The sequence below is a fragment of the Suricata suricatta genome, chromosome 4, assembly GCF_006229205.1.
Source record: "Suricata suricatta isolate VVHF042 chromosome 4, meerkat_22Aug2017_6uvM2_HiC, whole genome shotgun sequence".
NCBI lineage: Eukaryota > Metazoa > Chordata > Mammalia > Carnivora > Herpestidae > Suricata > Suricata suricatta.
This window is the reverse complement of record NC_043703.1, coordinates 136,236,634-136,251,832: the sequence shown is the minus strand read 5'-3', so window position 1 is coordinate 136,251,832 and position 15,199 is coordinate 136,236,634. Positions and strand designations below refer to the sequence as shown.

Below are 15,199 nucleotides of genomic sequence, written 5' to 3'. Positions count from 1 at the left end.
GCTGGCTTTGAAGACAGAGAAAGGGGACCTCCAGACAAGGAATGCAGGCAGCTGACAGAAGCTAAGAAGAGAAGAGACTCCTCTAGAGCTTCCAGAACAGGATCCAGTCCTGCTGAGACCTTGATTTTAGGCCAGGGTGATTCATGTTGGACTTTCTGACCTACAGAACTATAAGATAAAATAATCTGGGCCACCGAATTTGTGGTCTTTTCTTATAGCAGCAATAGAAAACTAATCCAACTAGCTTCTTCTACCTGCAAAATCTTTTCTCTGTCTTTAAAATCCAGTTTCAAGGTCAGATTTCTGTAAAGTCTTCTCTGGCTCTTCAGGAATGAACACTACTTTTTTATGTTCCCCAAATACTCCATCATCCCACTATTGGGACATGCAGTTGTTTGAGACAAGTCTTTTTGTCTTCTAGACTAGAAAGTCTTCAAGGATATGGGCTCTGTTTTTTTCTTCTTTGTATCCCTAATGTGTAGCAAAGAATAGGATTTGGTAAATATTTGATAAATAATGACATGAATGAAGACATTGTGTTCATGATAATTGTGCTTTGCTGATAACTCTACCTTCAGATTCACATTCTATACGTAGAGTATCATTTTACGTTTTGTTTTTTTAATCCATTTGTGAACTCTAGTAAACTAAAAGGCCATTTGGTAACAAAATGAAAGGCATTTTAATGTACAGACTTCAATACTATTAACACACACAGTTTGTCTTTACATATGTAAGAAAATGACAGGGCGATGAAGAGACAGCAAATTACAAGACAGAGTCTATTACTCTCTTACTGCTCTCAGCTTCTTCGAGTCTCCTGATTTGTAAAATGAGGATACTGGATGCAATGATTTCTTTGTAAAGTCTCTATAATACTGGATCCAGGGAATCATGGGACATAAAAAGCTCACAAAACATAAAAAAGTGACAGGTTTCAGTAACCAACACCTTTTTAAACTACCTAGCAGCATTTCTGAAATCTGAGAGTTTGAGTTGAATTGAATGATAGCATTCATGAATTCTGACATTCTCCATGGCTGGGGACTGCAAAATTCACTTTTTGCTTATGTACCTTAAAGCATTGCTCTTTTACACTGAAGTGCTAAAACTAGGATAAAGTACAAAGGATATGTAAGTTGCTGCCATTATTATCCTAAGGGGACATGACTGAGATACGTCTACCTTTAGATAGGTAGACTATACCACTTTCTTCAACATTATGTTCAAAATACCAAGCAGAAGATGGGTAGTGTAGGGGACAGAAAACAAAGGCAAAAGGCAAGGGAATGTAACAAATGAAAGGCAGAGTCTAAAGCATGATACCTAGCAGCAAAATATCTCCAGCGTATAACACAACTTTGGGGAAAACAAGTATTGGTTTTAAATTTACTTGTAGGGTTGCGTAGCTTAGCAGAACGCGCCATTGCAAGATCAAAGTGGGCCTGGTCTGCGTTCTCACACAAATGGATGATTCGGCACAGGCAGTCAGCAGCGAACACCCGAGTGGCCCAGCGAGGTGCCACAAAGGGCTTTGATTTATCATCTTCGCCTAGTGTGGTGAACATGGTATCATCGTCCATCTCATCCTTCTTCTCAGACTCCTCATCTTTTCCGCTACTTAAGGGAGTCGCAGTGCTCATATCTGTAACCAAAAACAAAGCACATTGTGACAACCTTCCATACAGCAAAAATGATGTTTTAGAACTTGTATTAATGTTAGAAGATTGCCTTAAGAGGACTGAATTCTTACTCCTTTGGAAATAGTAGAATTGGGCAAATTTAAAAAAAATTCAGAAACCAAGCAAAGGATAACATAAAAGTATTTTACATATTTCACCAATTTTACACACTATGTTGAACTATGAAGTAACTGGGGATTTTCATACATGAAAATTTAGCTTGAATTTAGCTGTTTCCCCCAAATCAAAAAAAGTGCATTACTTTGTAATATAGTTTAATGTTCGACATTTATATAGGGATTTATAGATAAAAATGTATTAGTATTTTTAAATGTAAGCTCAAATTAAAATATATTACCTATATATCTTTTCATGTATCTATATCCATATACTTCTATATACAAATGTATACCAGAAGGAAAATATTCATTATTTTAAGAACGTATTTTATATATTAAATACATACCACTAGAAGCTGCCAGGACATCTTTACAAAGCATTAGCCAATGGGAAAGTTTTTCTACAGCCAGTGATGACAGCATATGCCCCAAAGTATCATGAATATCAGAACATAATTTTCTATCTGTCTCCCGGTCTAGCATTCCAAAAAGAAGTCCTTCAAGACCAGTTTCTGTTATATTAACACCTTGGTGCCGGCAGTGGATATCACTTCGAGAACTAACTCCAGGTGCAAAAGGATTGACATCTGAAAAGCAATTTTCACAAATGAACTCGTATAGGATTTTGTTGTACACTAAAGGTAACAATTATGTCAAACACCAAGGCTTACATGCAAATTCAGGATTACAACAAAACAAGCTAGCTATACCTACAATTCATGTTCTCCAGTTTACATACATATCTTTAGGTTTAGAATTTAATCTGACAATAAAGGCACAACTCTGATCTTTAAGACGGACTATTCTGAGGTAGTTTAAACAAATCTCCAGGGAATGCTAAATAAATATATATTTCACTCTAAAAAAGAAAAAGTGTGGGAAAAAGACATATTTCTAAGTAGATTTAATTTAATGGACTGAAAAATAATTATTGCTATATTTGTTGGAAGAATAAATAGAAATTCATTCAGTCTTATAGTTCTGTTTTTAAAAATCTATAAAGCCAGAACACAAATTACAAATGGATTATATGCTAAACGATGATTTAAAAACTGGGAAAGTCCTTTCCAAGAAACATATAATCAAAAAGTAATATTGAATGGCGAAGTGGATAAATCAGGTGAAAGGGATTAAGAAGCACAAACTCCAAGCTATAAAGTAAGTCACAGGCTGAAAAGTACAAAGAGGGAATACAGTCAATACTATGTAATAATGCTGTATGATGATATACGGCGAATACACTTATCATGGTGAGCACTGCCTCCTGTGCAGAATCGTGGGTCCCTATGTTATGCCCCTGAAACTAACGTAACATTGTATGTCACTTACACTTCAATTAAAATGGTATTGTTATAAAACAGCAGTTAAATGTCTTGCTTTATCTGAAAATCTTTTTTCCCCATCCATTACAGTTTATTTTTTTTATTTTATGTTTTTAGGTATTGCATATATTTGTATACCTAATGTTTATTTATTTACCTGTAGACTAGGTATTTTATTTTATTTTTTAATATAATTTATTATAAACAGCAAACTTGTACAACAGGCAGCCCTAAGAATGAGTATTGTGGGGGCGCCTGGATGGCTCAGTTGGTTAAGCATCTGACTTTGGCTCACAGTCTGTAAGCTCTGGAGCATGCTTCGGGTTCTGTGTCGCCCTCTTTTTCTGCCCCTGCCCTGCTCACGCTTGGTCTATGTCTCAAAAATAAATAAACATTTAAAAAAATGAATAAAACTGTGCGGTTCCAAAGTCTAAAGTCCTTTGAACCTTTAAGAGAGTGAGACAAAGGGATGGAAACTGAGACGTGACCCTTTAGTTGAGTCACTTCAAAGACAAATGAGGGAAGTCTGCAGAAAACAGCCACAACGAGAGGAATTTAGACAGTAGGAAAAGTCAAAAGAAAAGGTCCCAAGGAAAGAAAACATTAGCCAGAGGTTAGACATGGAGGCCTAATTTTCACTTAGCAGCAGGTAGTATGTTCCCATATCAGGAATTATACTTCTACAACATGAATTTTCATAGCTACATAGCAAACCACTGAATTAGGAGAACACTGACTGAACACTGCCTGAGGGTGAACTCCTAAAACGGGTTCCTCCTAGGGAATCGCTAGGTCGAAGGGTAAGCTGAGAAAAAATACTGACAAATCCAAAAAATTTGTATGACCTTACATTTCTTCCTATCTGCAGTGTAAGACATTTCTATTCATACCTCTCCCAGTGCTGATTATAAGCATTATTTTTAATTTGGTCAGTTTCATAAAAGAAAAATGGTATCTTATTACTGCACTGACTTATAATTATTTAATCACTGGAGATTGAAATATTTCCTGTGTTGATATTTGTTCTTTGATGAAACATGTTTCTTACGCTCTCGCGATTTCTGTAGATGCAGAAGAGAGTTAATATAGCAGGCCTGAGACTACTTAGTAAGGCCTGGCATTCAGGTAAGCCCTCTGCTAGCATCCAAGAGAACTGGGTTTCAGGAAGGTTCCCACCCTTTCCTGGTAAAAGTGGCTCACTAAGCCTAACATGTCTGTACAAACAGTATGGTTTGTGCCAAACACCCGCCTGAATTTCGAAAGTCTGGGCTTTTGGAACACGCTAGGCAGACAGGCTCAGTTCACCAGCACCCAATAAAAACCTTGGGGACTGAGTCTCTGACAGATCCCCTGGGACATGTCTCATATATGTTGTCACAACTCATTGCTAGAGAGACAAGCAGCTCCTGTGTGACTTCATGAGGTGTGGGCTCTTGGAAACTTGAGCCTGGTTTGCTCCAGACTTCACCCCAAGTGTCTTTTCCCTCTGCAAATTTTGCTTTGTATCAGCTGCTGTAATAAATCATAGCCATAAGCATGACTATATGCTAAGTCCTCTTACTGCTTCCTCAAGCACGGGGGTGGTCTTAGGACCCCCAACACACTGAGCTTTTAAGCTTTAAAAATATTAAAACATAAATATAGACACGTTAGCAAATAATGTAATAAATATATTTTGCCAGTATTTCCCCCTCTTAGTTTGTCTTTCAATTTCAATTATGGTGACTGACATGTATAAGTTTTTAAATTTTATATCTTATTCAGGAAAATTCTGTAATTACTTTTGGTTCTATGTTTTCTCTATTAAAAGCAATAATATTTATTATATAAACAGTTTATTTCACATTTCATACAGTAGATCTGTTACTAGAGCTCTTATGTTAAAATTGAAGTTATTTTAGTATCTTGCTTCTTATTACCCAAGCAACTTCTATGCATTTGAAAGCTCTTAGAAGTAAAAATTTTTCTCTTACAATAGGGGAAATATCTGTCAATTAAGCTCTGAAGAAGTTTCCAAACAACCAATCCCTAGAGACCAGAACACCAGCTATGAAATTCAACTATACATAAAACCCCCCAAATGCAGGAAGAATTAAAGAAAGCAAAGATCTTTGCTACGCAAACATATACCGATATTTCTTGTTTTATTGGTTACTCTACCTCCTTTACCTTCTTTAGGAAAAGTTGCAACACTTTTCAAAAGGGTCAACTAGTATCAGGGACGAAAGCTTTCAGATACGCCCCAAATAGATTGCTGCTCTTTCCAGAAGTCTATCACTAATACAAAGCAGTACCCTTAGAGTTAGTTATCCTTTATACATAGCTAAATCATCCCCAAGGGATGGCACACGTATCTTGATATTAAATGCTGCTGTTTTTTTTTTTTTTTAGCTCCAAACCTTAAAAAAGGTAAAAATGTAAAATTACCAGGAAAACCATACTATAGTCTTTTGGGCCATGTGCATGGCTCCGTCAGTTAAGCATCTGACTCTTGATTTAGGCTCAAGTCATGATCTCAGAGTCGTGGGATTGAGCCTTGTGTTGGGCTCTGTGCTGAGTGTAGAGTCTGCTTAGGATTCTCTCTCTGCTCCTCCCCTGCTCTTGCTCTCTCTCTCTCAAAAAAAATATTTAAAAAATCTTTCTAAAAACTACACTGGAGGGGTCCCTGGGTGGCTCAGTCAGTTGAGCGTCTGACTTCGGCTCAGGTCATGATCTCACAGTTCGTGGGTTCAAGCCCTGTGTCGGGCTCTGTGCTGACAGCTCAGAGCCTGGAGCCTGCTTCAGATTCTGTGTCTCCCTCTTTCTCTGCCCCTCCCTGCTCATGATCTGTTTCTCTCTGTCTCTCAAAAATAAATAAATGTTAAAAAAAATAAATAAATAAAAATAAAAACTACACTGAGGTTTAAGTGATGATGGTTTTATTTAAAAGGACAAGAAGATCAACTATCCTTGAAAGCAAAAATGGTATTTAAAGAGCGCTACTTCTTTGAAATGGTAAAGTGTGTAAACTGATCAGGTAACTTACTAGTACCACTGCTCTCCTTGTCGCCTGCGTTTTTGGCTAGGCTCATGGCGTACTCACAGACTTCCGCCGCTTCTCTTTGTGCGAGCTGCCGGAGACAGGCCACGGCTGCTCGCCGCAGCAGCAAATGGGAACTGCATAAGTGGACCTGCAAATCATAACGTATTAGACAATTTTCTTTAAAAAAACTGCAATCTCATTTGCCTGATGGATAACACTTTACTTGGAAAGAGGCTCTTGATTTAACATCAGTTGTTAAATGTATAGCCAAATAATGGCCTTTTGGGAAAACAATCATACCAATAAAGCATACAAGGAATATTTTAGTGGCCAAGACAACTGTGCCAAGACCTGATCACTAAAGATCATACAACATACTTACCTAACGATCCAGAAGGAGCTCTTGCACATCTTATTTTACACACAGTCCTACTAAATGTTGTCATCTAAATTTTTTAAGTGCATAGAGATTACATGTAGTCAATGAAAAGTTAGCAAGAAATGAAAGTAAAGAAGGGTTATATATTAAAATTTTTAAAAATCAAGCAAACATAAACACCTGGAAAAAAATCCAAAGTGGGCCTTTTTGGAATTGTTTTTAATCTCAAAAGTCCTTGAAAGAATCAATGCAGCACACTTTAATACATGAAGTATAAGACACAGCAACGCATGATTTAGAGCTCAGGCTCTGATTGCTAGACTGGGTTTGAATCTTGGTTTTCATTTACTTCTGTGTGACCTTAGACGAATTACTTAACCTCTCTGTGCCTTGTTTGACCATATGCAAAATGTGGAGAGTAATTCTTTGTGGGAATATTGTGAAAATAAAATAAGTTAATGTAAGTATTTTGCTTACAACAGTGATTGACATGATACTTGCTCAATACAGATTAGCTGTTGTTATTACTGTAAATCTGATTCATCAAGAAAATATTAAATTATGCTCCATATGCTGCTTAAGCAAGAAGATGAGTAATATATTTTAGAAAATATTTCATCCAGAAATAGTGAAGGGGGGAATAATTATATGGAAGACATTGCCCCTTCACAAGGTTAGATAATATGTTTTTATGCTGCCAATATGGCATTTTTAATTCCAGATATATTTGGATAAAATTCATAGCCTATGAAATTTATACAAAGTATTTAAAATATATATAAATGAGAGAAAACCTGACAGATTTTTTTAAATAAAATGTTTTATTCATTCCATTTTCTTAAAATGAAGATATTTTGGAACTCTGAAATATCCTATAATTAGAAAGCTTGAGCATGGTCATATGAGATGGGAAGAACAAGTCAGTCTCTCGGAGTTTCTGCCTTTTTACATGTTCAGTGAGGACAACAGCCACCCTATCACACATGATTGTGGTAAGAATCAAATGACTACATATATATAAAGCAGAACACCATAAAAATGTAATTTAGTTGCAACTAAGTAGAAGTGTAGCTAAGAGGGGTGCCTTGCTGGCTGAGTCTATACACCATGCAACTCTGTCTTGGGGTCGTGAGTTCAAGCCCCATGTTGGCCACAGAGTTTACTAAAAAAAATTTTTTTTAATATAAAAAAAAGAATTGTAGCTAAGACAATACACTCAACAAATATTGATTGGGAGGGCTGAAGAGAAAAGAAAATAAAACATTTTTGTTTGCAAAGTACTTTCAAATACTCTATTTTAATGATTCTGAGGCATATATATTTTTTCCACTTTAACATCTCTGTTATTAGAGATGCAAATTACAATTGATGGTGTCTTACAGTCACTATAAATCAGGTAAAAGTAAAGACATATTTGTTTGAAAACCTTCCCTTGACAATCTTTGGTAATATACAAAATAAAGAACAAAAACGTATTAAATTTGATAACAGTATGTGGCTTCCTAATGCCCCTTCCTAGCCCCTTGGAAATAATCACAATCTACAGTGACATCTATCATTATAGTTTCATTTAGCCTGCTCTTGAACTTTATATAAATGGAACCATGTAGTGTGCTCTTGTGTCTGACTTCTCAGAAATTTATCTGTGAGATTCATCTATGTGATTACATTTCAGTTTGCTTCCATTGCGATGAAGTATTCTGTTGAATAATTGTATAACTATTTATCCACTGCTGACTGGTAGACATTTAGGTTATTTCTGGGTTTGGGCTATTATGAATAACCAAGCAACGAACATCCCTGTGCATGTGTTTTGGCACACACGTGCATGTATTTCTATCAGCTATTTACTTAAGAGTGAAGTTGCTGAGGGCACCTGGGTAGCTCAGTTGGTTAAGCATCCTACTCCTTTTCTTTAATGTTTATTTATTTTTGAGAGAGAGAGAGAGAGAGAGAGAGAGCACGAGCGCGTGCAAGAGCACATGCACACATGAGCGGAGGAGAAGCACAGAGAGAGGGACAGAGCATCTGAAGCAGGCTCTGCATTGACAGCAGCACCCAACATGGGGTTCCAACTCAAGAACCATGAGATCATGATCTGAGCTGAAGTCGGACACTCAACTGACTGAGCCACCCAGGTGACCCAAGCACTCTGCTCTTGATTTTGGCTCAGGTCGTGATTTCACGGATCCTGAGATCAAGACCTGCATTGGGCTTCTTGTGGATAGTTGAAGACTGCTTGGGATACTCTCTCTCCCTCTCTCTCTCTGTCCCTCTGCTGCTCACAGTCTCTCTCTCTCAAAACAAATAAACTTAAAAAAAAAGTCTATAAAAAAAAGGGCTAAGATTCTGGGTCATAGCATATGCATATATTAAACTATTTTAGATTATGCCTAGTTGGAAAGAAACTGTTTTCTTATTTTTTTATTTTTATTTTTTAAATGTTTTGTTTATTTTTGAGAGAGAGATGGAGAATGAGCCAGGGAGGGGCAGAGAGAATGGGAGACACAGAATCTGAAGCAGGCTCCAGGCTCTGAGCTGTCAGCACAGAGCCCGATGCAGGGCTCGAACTTGTGAACCACAAGATCATGACCTGAGCTGAAGTCATATGCTCTACCAACTGAGCCACTCAGGCACCCCGACTTTTTTTCTTATATTTCACAAACTTCAGGGACATTGTGTTGCTTGCCCCTACAGTAGACCTCCACTTATCTATAAAAATGTGTGTTATTTTATACTTTACGTCATCATCTATCTCTTGTTGTGCCTACCACATATACATCCTGGACAGCTGGATGTCCCTGCTCTGACACTGATGACCTGGGCATTCAGTTCAAGTCTTTCTCTCAGTGTCATTTCCTACAATTCTCCAAGGTGACATAAATGCCTGTGTGTAGAACACGTCTTTCAGGATGCGAGAATGAGTAACTATGGTCACATGGTCTAAAAGCAGCTGCCTGCCAAGAGGGAAATAACAATACTTCAGAGGGGTGGTTGTTCTTTCAAAGACACATTTTGAATAGTTCTAACATCACATCTAACATCAAATTTTAACAGTTTTATATCATTTAAAGATTACTATGGTGAAACTCACCTCTCAGTACATTTGCTGAAAAATAAATCACATTTCATTTGTGTGATACACATGGTATCCCGTAATATTGCCATTTCTGATGGCAATGGTTCAGGAATGAACATGAAATTTGTAAAGATCTGAACTGATTTCACTAATTTGGATGAACCCACGTGTCGACGAATTTTCAGTTGTTAAACGATCTGGTAATGGAGACAGCGCAGGGGCTTCTGCAATGTGGAAAAAAGACATCCCCCTGAATGGCCCCTGTTCTCGTCTGTATCCTGCCAAGCCATCTCCTTCCAACCAGCTGCCTGGAACCTCACTACTTAGCCTCTTGGAAGAGGTTCAGGAAAGTGCTCCAACACGCCTTCTGGTCAAACCCCCAGGGCTCTGTGGAGGGTATCGGTGTTGAGGCAGTATTCTGTGTTAACGCATAGGAGGCTCACTGCGTAGCCTGTGGCTTACTGATCACCTCCACTGAGATAAAGAAACTCACGTTACTACTTTACCAGATCCCTCAAATGTGCTCCATCTCATAAGGTCCACACCATAGTATATTTATACTTAAGGAGAAAAATGGAGAGAGGAATCAGACAACCTAAAGAATACACGTCTGTGTTTTCATCACGTTTGTATCATGGAACGGAGTCACCTCACTCAAGAGATGCCACGAGTGCCCAAGGAGTGTGGGCATTAAACCCTGGTTTTTGGCAGGATGCTACGTATCTTGTTGCAGAATGCTATCAGATGTAAACTATTAATCAACTATTTTCTTTGTAAATCTTTTTTGTACACATTTCGTGAGCATCTGGTTTCTGCCCTGCGGCACTCTCAGATTCTGTAATGGTCTAGGATGGATTCAGTTTCCCTTGGTCTACAGGGAAACAAGCAAATCGTATTGCGTAAGTTAAGTACACCACATCAGATCTAACGCCTAATGTGCTGGCCTTTCAGTCCTTCACCTCATCCTCCCATGGAGACATCTAGAGCGCCTTTCTTTCTCCTTACATATCAGCCTCATGCTGTCTTTTCCTTGCTCCTTGACTGAAATGAGAGCTCATAATCCATTATTTCAGCTGTCTTGTTAATATCATTATTTCTTTCATCCTGCTATCATTTCACTGAATCTGCTTGGCTGAAGTCCAACTATGAATGCACCAAAGCATCTATCTGGCTGCTCAGTGCCTGCAGTCAGTTGATTATAGGTGTTGGAGAAAAATCTTACCAGGGGAACTGCTACCATCACAAATCACACACTGGAGCCAAAGAGGGTCACTATTGTTCACTGAACCCTTAGCACTACCATAGAATCTTCTATTTCTCCAATTAGTTCAATCTCCCACTTCCCACACCCATCAAATTTCTGGCCCTCTTCTTTACTTCTTTGTTCTTAAAACTCATCTTCCCTTTTACTTGAAAGTAAAAGTCATTAGATAATAATCACCCCCGCCCCCCAGCTTCAAGCTACCATATCCATAAACCCACCTGTATCTACATTCACCCTCTCCCCCTTTCTTCATGCTGTACTAGGAGAGACATTTTCTCCCTTGTGCCCTGAGAAGTCTATCCCGTTAGAAACCGTGGATGATTAATTAGCCACTTTCTGCCCCATACCTTAACCTTTCCCACCCTTCTGGTTCCATCTCCTCGCATTTAAACCCTCACATCTCAACCCTCACATCTCACTACCATAGTAGGAAGAGTCTCACCTGACTCCATCTCCCCCTTGACCTACTGTCCTCAGTCCTCTCCTACAAAGTCAACTTCTGGAAAGAAGTTTCTATTCATATCCTACCATTAGTCCAATTTATGTGGACTTCCACTGGTACCACGCTGCAAGATGAGCTCTTGCTAAAGTCATCATGTGACAAAAGTCCAAGGACACATTACAGCCCTCATCCGTATCTCTGAACAATATGTTACAGCGGCCCACTCCTTACTCCACTTGGCTTCTGTGAACACTACAGACTCTATTTTTCCTTGAACCACTCAGATTGCTTCATATTTTTTCCTGATTCTTTTTCTTTTCCTACATTTTATATGCTGGCTTCCTCATTCAGCACTCTTGCCCTAGTGCTCTCATCTATTTCTGTATTTATTTCCCATCTAAATGCTTATGCCTCCCAAATTTACCTTTCCAACCAGACTTCTCTTTTTTCTGAGCTCCAGCCCATGAAACTAACCTAATGTCTAAAACTGAATTAATTATATCCACTTTTGCCAACCATCTCCTATTCCGGCATTACCCATCTCAGAAAATCACATTACTATGCTCAAGATAGAAACTTGGATTATACCCTTCTCCCTTTTCCTTACAGCCCACTAATCAATGAAGTGCATTGTTTCTTACTCAGATCCATTTATTTTTCTGCATTCTCATTGCTACTAATATGGAGCAAGTCATTATCATCTCCCTCCTAGACTACCATACTTCTCCCCTTTGTTAAAAAAATTTTTTTATGTTTATTTATTTTTGAAAGAGAGAGAAAGAGAGTGAGAAGGAAAGGGGCAGAGAGAGAGGGAGACACAGAATCCAAAGCAGGCTCCAGCCTCTGAGCTGTCAGCACAGAGCCTGACATGGGGCTGGAACTCACGGACCATGAGATCATGGCCTGAGCCGAAGTCAGACGCTTAAGCAACTGAGCCACCCAGGTGCCCCCCCCCTCTTTTTTAAATCTTTGTTTATTTTTGAGAGAGAGAGAGAGAGAGAGAGAGAGAGAAAGTGTGAGTGGGGGAGGGACAGAGAGAGAGGGAGACACAGAATCCAAAGCAGGCTCCAGGATCTGAATTGTCAGCACAGAGCCCAATGCGGGGTTCAAAGTCACAGACTATGAGATCATGACTTGAGCTGAAGTTGGACACTTAACTCAATGAACCACCCTGGTGCCCCACCATAATTCTCAAAACCAAAAGAGTCCAAAGTTTCAATCCATCTAGAAAGTCTGCATGACCTCTCCCCTGGCTAACTGTCCAGCTTCATCCCGGGCCTGGGCCCTACCCATCCCTTCTCTCTCAGTCCAACCACACTGACTAGACAGTTTCTAACTCCTTCTCATCCTGGGGCCTTTCACCTATTTTCTCTCTCTCCCTAAAAATAAATGCTGTTTATATCAATACCATGCTTTCTCTCCAACTAACTCTCATTTATTTATTTATCATACCTTAAATATCAGTTTTTCAGGGAAATCTTTTCTGAATGCCTGGATTCTGACAAGCTCCCCTATTACATGTCTTCCTATAGCCTTTTCTGGCAACTGTCATATTAGTAAGTAATTATTATTGACCATGTTCCCTTGTAAACTATAGATTTTAGTGTAACAGAAACTTCATTTTGTCTCCCCTACAAAATGTATTCCCAGTACTTTGCATAGTACGTGACATATAGCAGGCTCTCAGTAAGTATTTGTTAAGTGAGCAGATTAATGACTGTGATGACAGTAACAGACCCTCAGAAGTTTTCAATCAAATTTCAGGAGACAAAATTCTTAATAGGACAAACTAAAAATATGATGCATCCTTAGCCAAGAAATAAACAGTTCATCAAAATATTTCTTTTTTTTTTTAATTTTTTAAAAATGTTTTATTTTTTTTATTTTTGATACAGAGAGAGACAGAGCATGAGAGGGGGAGGGGCAGAGAGAGAAGGAGACAGAGAACCGGAAGCAAGCTCCAGCCTCTGAGCTAGCTGTCAGCACAGAGCCTGACACGGGGCTCGAACCCACGAACGTGAGATCTGACCTGAGCCGAAGTCGGAGGCTTTACCGACTGAGCCACCCAGGCGCCCCTCAAAATATTTCTTAAAAAGGGAAAAAGAAAACCAGTAAATAAAATCAACAGTCATAAAAAGACTATTGATGCTGAAACTCTAGAATTCACAATCCAGGAAATTTACATTTTTTGTTTTGGGTCTAGTTTAATCTTTTGAGAAACAAATTTGGGGCTCTCTAAATAAATCAATGAATGATGGGGTGACTGGGTGGCTAAGTCAGTTGAGCATCTGACTCTTGATTTCAGCTCAGGTCATGATCTCGCGGTTTGGGAGTTCGAGGTCCTTGTCTGGCTCGGTGCTGACAGTCTGCTTGGGATTCTCTCTGTCTCTCTCTCTACTACTCCCCTGCTTGTGCTGTCTCTGTCTCTCTCAAAATAAGTAAATAAACCTAAATAAATAAATGAATGAATGAAGCCGCTTTATACTTACACAAAGGCTAGGAACAAGACTAGATAGATTGACGTGTCGTGGTGCAAACATGTGAAGCTGCTGAAGGCAAGAAATGGCAGCGGCTTGAACGAGGGAATCTGAATGGTCCTGAGTTATTGCACAGCCCACCAAACAAGAAGAACGAATGGTGGAAATTGTTGCCCCATTCCCTAATAGCAAAATAAAAGAAAATGCAAAATACAATCATTAGTATTACCAAAAATATTCCTTGAAAACAATTATCTTATAAATAACCTCTCTTTCTGATTACTATTCAGATTGTTTTGAAGACAAAAAGTTTATGAGGTCCATAGAAATTATTTCAAAACATGACTGTCTATTGATGACAATAATATACCCTTCTAGATTTAGCTACATTTATCCATACTCCCTAGGAAACTGTATTGTTTTTCAAACCATTCATTGTTTTATTTGAAAGAGGCAGAAGATTTCTCATTCTGTTTCTTGTTCAACCAATATTATCATGACATTATTTAATAACTTTAAATCCTATTTTCCTAGGAAGATTAATGGAAATTATTACACTGATAGTCAGGAAAAGTAACGGTAGTATTATATACTATCTGTATAAAAATGGCTTAATTGCCTAGTATAAATGACTTACAACTTTTGTCAATGTAAAATAAAAAATGACTTCATAGACATATAAGGAAATCATAGCCACTGATAGTCACATTCCAGTTTGAAATACACATTGCCTCCTTATCATTGCATTAGAAAGCACTTGGTATTTGTTCATTTTATCCACTCTGACTGGTGTGAGGTGGTATCTCAGTGTGGTTTTGACTTGTGTTTCCCTGATGATGAGTGATGTTGAGCATTGTTTCATGTGCCTGTAGGCCATCTGGATGTCCTCTTTGGAGAAGTGTCTGTTCATGTCTTCTGCCCATTTCTTCACTGGGTTATTTGTTTTTTCGGTGTGGAGTTTGGTGAGTTCCTTGTAGATTTTGGATACTAGCCCTTTATCTGATATGTCATTTGCAACTATCTTTTCCCATTCTGTTGGTTGCCTATTACTTTTCTTGATTGTTTCCTTTGCAGTGCAGAAGCTTTTTATCTTGATGAGGTCCCAAGAGTTCATTTTTGTTCTTGACTCCCTTGCCTTTGGGGATGTGTCGAGTAGGAAATTGCTGCGGTTGAGGTCAAGGAGGTTGTTTCCTGCTTTCTCCTCTAGGGTTTTGATGGTTTCCTGACTCACATTCAGGTCCTTCAGCCATTTTGAGTTTATTTTTGTGTATGGTGTAAGAAAGTGATCTAGTTTCATTCTTCTGCATGTTGCTGTCTAGTTCTCCCAGCACCATCTATTAAAGAGGCAGTCTTTTTTCCACTGGATACTCTCCTACTTTGTCAAAAATTAATTGGCCATATATTTGTGGGCCC

The 15,199-nt window shown here is 38.5% G+C and overlaps 1 protein-coding gene across 4 annotated transcripts in view; it reads right to left on the bottom strand.

Annotated features, from left to right (window-relative positions):
• HEATR5B (HEAT repeat containing 5B) overlaps positions 1-15,199 on the bottom strand; it is a 97,278-nt gene that overhangs the window by 37,543 nt on the left and 44,536 nt on the right. For all 4 annotated transcript variants that reach the window (XM_029937954.1, XM_029937956.1, XM_029937958.1 and 1 more), the window contains 4 exons: positions 13,799-13,968; positions 6,149-6,293; positions 2,149-2,388; positions 1,394-1,645 (listed from right to left, as the gene is read on the bottom strand). In XM_029937954.1, the coding sequence (XP_029793814.1) occupies positions 1,394-1,645; positions 2,149-2,388; positions 6,149-6,293; positions 13,799-13,968 (807 nt within the window). The remainder of the gene's footprint in view (positions 1-1,393; positions 1,646-2,148; positions 2,389-6,148; positions 6,294-13,798; positions 13,969-15,199) is intronic.